The following is a 7,611-nucleotide window of genomic DNA, read 5'->3' on the forward strand; positions in this document are numbered from 1 at the left end:
AGTACAGACTTTATTGAGGAAAAAACTTTAACTTAAAGGGGCAATCTGTCACATGGATGACGCTGGAGAGACGAAGCAGGTACGGGGAGTAAAACATTTAATGTAGAACGGACATGGAACGAGACGGTAACAGTGTCAGCAAACAGATAACACAGACAAAAAACAATCAATGCATCAGCAGGGAACAGAGCAAGGGAACTGACACATATAGGGGAGGTAATAAACAGATGATGAGTGAGTCCAGGTGAGTCCAATGTCGCTGAAGCGCGTGACGAGGGAAGGCAGGTGTGGGTAATAGATGATAAGCGTTAGTGATGCAGGGCAGCCTGGCGCCCTCAGCGCCAGGGGGGTAAGAGCGGGAGCAGAAGTGACACAATCTGCAGTTGCTACATCCATTTTAACACTTTTAAATTAATGAAATATACCCATTGATTATTGAAGAATATAACTTATAAATGCCTCATGAGCTTAGTTTAAATGTCATACCCCATCAGAATAATAAATAAGCTGGTTTCACTTCTTTGTAAACAGAGTAATTCAAACTATTTTTACATTGTTACTTTGCCACCATGGCCTTTTTTGCCTTTACCTCCCTTATCTCACCTCATTTGCTCACATTGTATATAGACTTATTTTCTACTCTATTATTGACTGTATGTTTGTTTTACTCCATGTGTAACTCTGTGTTGTTGTATGTTGTCGAACTGCTTTGCTTTATCTTGGCCAGGTCACAATTGTAAATGAGAACTTGTTCTCAACTTGCCTACCTGGTTAAATAAAGGTGAAATAAAAATAAAAATAAAATAAAAAAATTGTATCAACACAAAACATGGTTAAAACTGTAATTATGCATATATTATGGATGGTCAGTTCTTGCATCCATAGCTCATATGTCTATGAATTTGAGAGTTACATTTCTCCAGCCCTCAGCTTTAAACCAAAACAGTGGCAGGTTACCGCTTTGTTATTGTTTCAATGGCAGATTGCCCCTTTAAGATGAACACAAAGATGACATTTAAGTAAAGTAATTTATTCAAGTAGATTTGGCCTGGATTGATAATGCTAGTGCTACTTAGGTTTCTTGAACAGTTGTTCTGTAATGTATGAAAAACCAAAAAGACTTTTACAGTGTACATTATTACACGCCAGAGATGAACTCCGCCTCCTCCTCTTCCCTTCCAGGGCCAGAGTACAGACCGGATGGAGTCCCACGATGAAGCTCCTAACATCCTGCAGCAGCCCCTGGCCCTGGGCTACTTTGTGTCCACAGCCAAAGCCGGCCCACTGCCTGACTGGTTCTGGTCAGCCTGCCCTCAAGCTCAGAACCAGTGTCCCCTTTTCCTCAAGGTAAAGCTGTCAGACATCTGCACTCATACTCCTGGGCCCATATTCATATTGTCTCAGAGTATGAGTGCTGATCTAGGATCAACATTGTTGTAGTCTGAGACAATTTATGAATACGGGCCCTGGATTATAATACGTCTTCTGATCTCATGCCACTTTGAAGTCATTGTTAATAGTCATTTTTAAAATAATTGTTTTTGACTGACAGGATTCAGTATCAAACACTCATAGTTAATTAACACATCATTTTATTTTAACCTAGATTCTATTCACTTGCTCCAGATATCAGTGATTGACTGACTTTTGTTTGCTCTGTTATTACTGTGTGAATGGTTCAGCTAGGCCTGTCACTGACTTCCTGTGTGTCTTGTCTTTCCCCAGGCTTCTCTGCATCTCCACGTGTCTTCAGTGCAATCAGATGAACTGCTGCACAGCAAACACTCCCACCCACTCGACTCCAATCAGACCTCAGACGTACTCAGGTAAACATTGGGGATGGGCATGAGTAATCAAGTAATTCAAATCAAATCAAATGTTATTTGTCACATTCACCGAATACAACAGTGAAATACTTACTTATAAGCCCTAACCAACAGTGCAGTTTAAAAAAATAAAAAATAAAATACCCCCCCAAAAATATGAATAAGAAATAAAAAATAACTAATAATTAAAGAGCAACAGTAAAATAGCAAGGCAATATACAGGGATTACCGGTACAGAGTCAATGTGCGGGGGCACCGGTTAGTCGAGGTAATTGAGGTAATATGTACATGTAGGTAGAGTTATTAAAGTGACTATGCATAGATAATAACAGAGTAGCAGCAGTGTAAAGGGGGGGGGGGGGGGGGGCAATGCAAATAGTCTGAGTAGCCATTTCACTAGATGTTCAGGAGTCTTATGGCTTGGGGGTAGAAGCTGTTTAGAAGCCTGTTGGACCTAGACTTGGCTCTCCGGTACCGCTTGAGTAGCAGAGAGAAAAGTCTATGACTAGGGAGGCTGGAGTCTATGACAATTTTTAGGGCCTTACTCTGACACCGCCTGGTATAGAGGTCTTGGATGGCAGGAAGCTTGGCACCAGTGATGTACTGGGCCGTACGCACTACCCTCTGTAGTGCCTTGCGGTCAGAGGCTGAGCAGTTGCCATACCAGGCAGTGGTGCAACCAGTCAGGATGCTCTCGATGGTGCAGCTGTAGAACTTTTTGAGGATCTGAAGACCCATGCCAAATCTTTTCAGTCTCCTGAGGGAGAATAAGTTTTGTCGTGCCCTCTTCACGACTGTCTTGGTGTGCTTGGACCATGTTAGTTTGTTGGTGATGTGGACACCAAGGAACTTGAAGCTCTCAACCTGCTCCACTACAGCCCCATCGGTGAGAATGGGGGCGTGTTTGGCCTTCCTTTTCCTGTAGTCCACAATCATCTCCTTTGTCTTGATCACGTTGATGGAGAGATTGTTGTCCTGGCACCACACAGCCAGGTCTCTGACCTCCTTCTATAGGCTGTCTCGTCGTTGTCGGTGATCAGGCCTACCACTGTTGTCATCGGCCAACTTAATGATGGTGTTGGAGTCGTGCCTGGCTGTGCAGTCATGAGTGAACAGGGAGTGCAGGAGGGGACTGAGCACGCACCCCTGAGGGCCCCCGTGTTGAGGATCAGCATGGCGGATGTGTTATTACCTACCCTTACCACCTGGGGGCGGCCCGTCAGGAAGTCCAGAATCCAGTTGCAGAGGGAGGTGTTTAGTCCCAGGGTCCTTAGCTTAGTGATGAGCTTTGAGGGCACTATGGTGTTGAACGCTGAGCTGTAGTCAATGAATAGCATTCTCACATAGGTGTTAATTTTGTCCAGGTGGGAAAGGGCAGTGTGCAGTGTAATAGAGATTGCATCATCTGTGGATCTGTTAGGGCGGTATACTTGAGTACTCAAACAGACGTCAAAGCTCCATTGTTAACCAGAGATTTAAACAAATTCAAATACTGTAAAACTATTTGGTGGAATGTGCTTTGTGGCTGCCCGAACAGGCAAGTGAAATTTTGTCTTGAAGACAACATTCATTTGTTTTGACTCTAATGTCCATTTGTACATGTGCATTTGCGGGGCACAACAATAAAGAAACCAAGCCAAGCATCGCACTGTTCTTCTCCCTAAATGTCCTTTCCCCTCCGTTTCTCATTCACTCAATTGCGTTCCGACCGCTCCCTCTACACACACATACTGAGTGCACACACAAGCTCCCGTTAGGCCTACAGAAATAAATGCCTAAAAAACGTGTCTAACTGATGGGATACACAAGCTATATTCCTTGCCAAATTATGACACAAATTCAAAATGGACTGGTTGATTGACGTAGGAAAATATGTGTTCAATCAACAAGTTGCAGTTTTGGAATAATTGCGTCCCATCTATTTTCCGCTTAAGCTACTTTGTGAACTGCTAGTGCCATGTAGAATTGGTTAGCGTAGGCTATAACCCTCCTGAACATAGACAGGTTCCACACTGAAAAAATGCAAAAACATTCGTTTTTAAAAGACAAAGAGCGTACTTTCATCAGAATCCTTAAGTATATGCTTATTCACCAAACATATGTCTTGGTCGTAATTCATTACCATGCAGTTTTCAATTTGGAATTGTTCATACATTTCTTTATTCCAAAGAACAGTCAGAATAAACTAAATTCAATGTCTGTATATCTAGTTTTGGTTTGTAACCCTGAAAAAAACGTGCTAAATTGAGTCCCGTTTCAAATGATCACTCTTTGAGAACCACTAACTGTTCCAGGCATGAGATGTGCATCACTTTGCACTGGCAATATTTTTCATTTGGAAAAATGTTCAGTTCTATTTTATTCTGTTATATTACGTCATGTTTTTTTATACTATAAAATAGGTGTGTCTCCACTGTGATAAGGGCTCTGGAAATAAGAGTGTATTGTCTACAAAATGAACAAAACAAAGCTATGTCATTGTAAGCTCCTTCTATGAGCAAGCGCCGCTGCTGAGGTTACTGCCTTTTTGAAGATTGTGTTCCACGATATAATGTAACCAGTTGAAATTATGGTTATGGTTTCAATAAAATAATTTAAATGGCACTTTCTTTTCTATTAACTGAATATACACTGAGTATACAAAAAATTAGGAACACCTTCCAAATATTGAGTTGTACCCACTTTTTCCCTCAGAACAGTCTCAATTCATCGGGCATGGGCTCTACAAGGTATCGAAAGCGTTCCACAGGGATGATGGCCCATGTTGACTGCAATGCTTCCCACATTTGTGTCAAGTTGGCTGGATGTCCTTTGTGTGGTAGACCATTCTTGATACACACAGGAAACTGCTGAGCGTGAAAAACCCAGCAGCGTTGCAGTTCTTGACACACTCAAACTGGTGCACCTGATACCTACTACCATACCCCGTTCAAAGGCACTTACTGTAAATCTTTTGTCTTGCCCATTCACCCTGTGAATGGCACACATACACAATCTAAGTCTTAGCTTTTACCTGGATTCACCTGGTCTGTCTATGTCATGGAAAGAGCAGATGTTCCTAATGTTTTGTACACTCAGTGAATATGGGCCAATTTAGTAATTAGGATTTGTTATACGTAATGGTTATGATAAATTAATGGTTATGATAAATCATTGTTGCTATCTGATGGCATATTGTCACTGCGCTCTAGGAGTGGTGGGGAGGGGAGGGGGTGAAGTCAGCCGCAGGAGACCAAATGTGCACTAGCAGAGCGTTTTATTCCAGAGTCCAAAACACCATGAACAGGCATAAAAACAAACCAGACAAAAATAGTCCACCCAAAAAGGGCCAGAACGCAGTCCAGAAAGAAACGCAAGTCCACAATAGACAAAGAAAATCAACCGCAACCCCAAAACCCACAACAGGTAACAACAAACAATCCCGCACGAACCCAACCTAGACAAGCGAGACTAAATAACCCACTAATAACCCAACTCAAAACAGGTGCAACAAAAGACAGACAAAACCAAACGAAAAGGGAAAAAGGGATCGGTGGCAGCTAGTAGACCGGCGACGACGACCGCCGAGCGCCGCCCGAACAGGGAGAGGAGCCACCTTCGGTAGAAGTCGTCACACATATAGATAAATGTGCACTTACTGTATGTTTTTCCAGCACGGACCTTGTGTTCTAAAAAGATGTGTTTTTCCAGTTGATTAAAAAAAATCATGTGAGTACTCGAACAATCAAAAAATGTAAAATTCCCTTCCCTAGTAAACACACACATACACAGAAATGTACTTCCATTCAAAATCCAATTTTCCTTAACCCCTAACCCTAATTATAACTTTAACACTAAACCTAACACCTAAGATTAAAATAGCCTTTGTCCTCATGGGGATGTGGGAAATGTCCCCACGAGGGATAATTTTCCTTGTTTTACCATCCTTCTGGGGACTTTTGTGGATTTCAGGTCCCCTCGAGGATATAAAAATGAGACCACACACGCACACATTATGCGGTCACAAACACACTCCGCAGTCAAAGGGTGAATCTCATCCACGGCTCAGCCATTAAAGATCTTAGGACATGCTTTAAATCAATTTCTGGTCTATCTAAAGTGCTTATCAAAGAGATAGTAATGTATTCCACTTGATCTCAAGGTTTGTGCTCACTTTGAGAGGTGTGTTTGTTGTGAATAACACATGCCGTGTCTCTCCTCCTCCCTCCTTCCCTCTGTAGATTTGTGCTGGAGCAGTACAATGCCCTTTCCTGGTTGACGTGTGACCCCGCGACTCAGGATCGGCGCTCCTGTCTGCCCATCCACTTTGTGGTGCTCAACCAGATGTACAACTTTATCATGAAGATGTTGTAACGAATAGCCTAATGGGTGGAGGGGGAAGGGGAGAAAATTAGGGGACATGCCAAAGGAAATTCCAACCTGGCAGGGTGATGCTGGACTTGAATAGGAGTAGATTAGAGAAGGCTGCTGTATGGAAGGAATGCCTTGGCCGTAGCGACGGCAATAGAAACGGGTCATAGAAACGGGTCATAGAAACATCTCAGTCTGCTCCTACCACTGTGGTGGAAGAAGAAGAAGAAGAAGGGAGATTTCTGGAACGGGTGATGCTAATAACAGGAACAAGAGAAAAAGAGAGAGATCCCGGTTGCCACTGTATTTGCTGTGGTAACGCCATGTTAACACTGTGGCAAAACCGTTTGGGAAACATGTAAAGTATTGGAAATCAAGGCACATTTCAGTGATCGAAAAACTTGAATGGATCCTTGGTTTTAAGACCCGAAAAATTCCCTTTTTTTCCTTTGGATGACATTTTATCCAAATGAAATGCCTGCATCTATCTTATTTATTGTAAGTTTTTAAATGTATGATTTGTCTTAATCTCTTTTATATATTAAAAAAATCTTGAAGGTTTATATCGCCTTCCTGCTTTAAAGCAATTGGTCTAAGATATATGTAATCTTCTTAATTAAAAAACAAACAAAACCCCCAGAAAAATGAAATAAAGTCGCAGTAGTTTGCTTTTAGAGTATTATTTTTTGTATTGGGGACAGAATATTTGTATTGTCACGATGTACAGAAGAAGTAGATTGGAGAATTATGTCCATGCCTTTGTGCATGGAGGATTTACAGCTAAGCTGTAGCAGCAGAGGACTTGTACAGCAATGAAGTTCACTGTGTTCAAATAAAGAGGTACATTGTCATATATAGTATTTTATACCACACATTTAGACAAAAAAAAAAAACGGCAATATATATAAATAATTATATATGAATGCCGTGCCAGCGATGGGTGGTGCGGCTTCTGTTTTAGGAATAAAGTGCGTCAACTCAATTTTACCTGTGCATTTGTTGTGGTTCTTGCTTACTGGGAGAGGGATTGTGATGTGCAATTATTTGGAAGAAAACTGGCTTCTTTTGGATGTAGCTGACCTCAGGTTTGACCCCTGTCTGGTGACAGATTTGTATTTATTTTGTACCTTTATTTAACTAGGCAAGTCAGTTAAGAACAAATTCTTATTTTGTTCAGGGGCAGAACGACAGATGTGTACCTTGTCAGCTCGGGGATTCGAACTAACAACTTCTCGGTTACTAGCCCAATGCTCTAACCACTAGGCTACCCTGCCGCCCCAGATCTTGACAGAGGAATAAAAAAGAATAGAGCAAAAAGAGCTCCTATCCTGTCCTTTCAGATATGCAGTGTCCTTTTTAGCACATCCCTCTATACCGCTAGCCTGGCGAGCCAGCCTGAACTTGCGAATTTACATGAATGGTCGCTACACAGATA

General features: G+C 41.9%; 1 protein-coding gene across 1 annotated transcript in view; it reads left to right on the forward strand.

Annotated features, from left to right (window-relative positions):
- The window catches only part of med13a (mediator complex subunit 13a), a 120,294-nt gene extending 113,136 nt beyond the window's left edge, over positions 1 to 7,158 (forward strand). The window contains exons 28-30 of the mRNA XM_014137886.3: positions 1,183 to 1,347; positions 1,726 to 1,826; positions 6,047 to 7,158. Coding sequence (XP_013993361.3) covers positions 1,183 to 1,347; positions 1,726 to 1,826; positions 6,047 to 6,179 — 399 coding nt within the window. The 3' untranslated portion in view covers positions 6,180 to 7,158. The remainder of the gene's footprint in view (positions 1 to 1,182; positions 1,348 to 1,725; positions 1,827 to 6,046) is intronic.
- The last annotated feature ends 453 nt before the right edge of the window (positions 7,159 to 7,611 follow it).

This window comes from Salmo salar, chromosome 13, assembly GCF_965601325.2.
Source record: "Salmo salar chromosome 13, fSalSal1, whole genome shotgun sequence".
NCBI classification, from domain to species: Eukaryota; Metazoa; Chordata; class Actinopteri; order Salmoniformes; family Salmonidae; genus Salmo; species Salmo salar.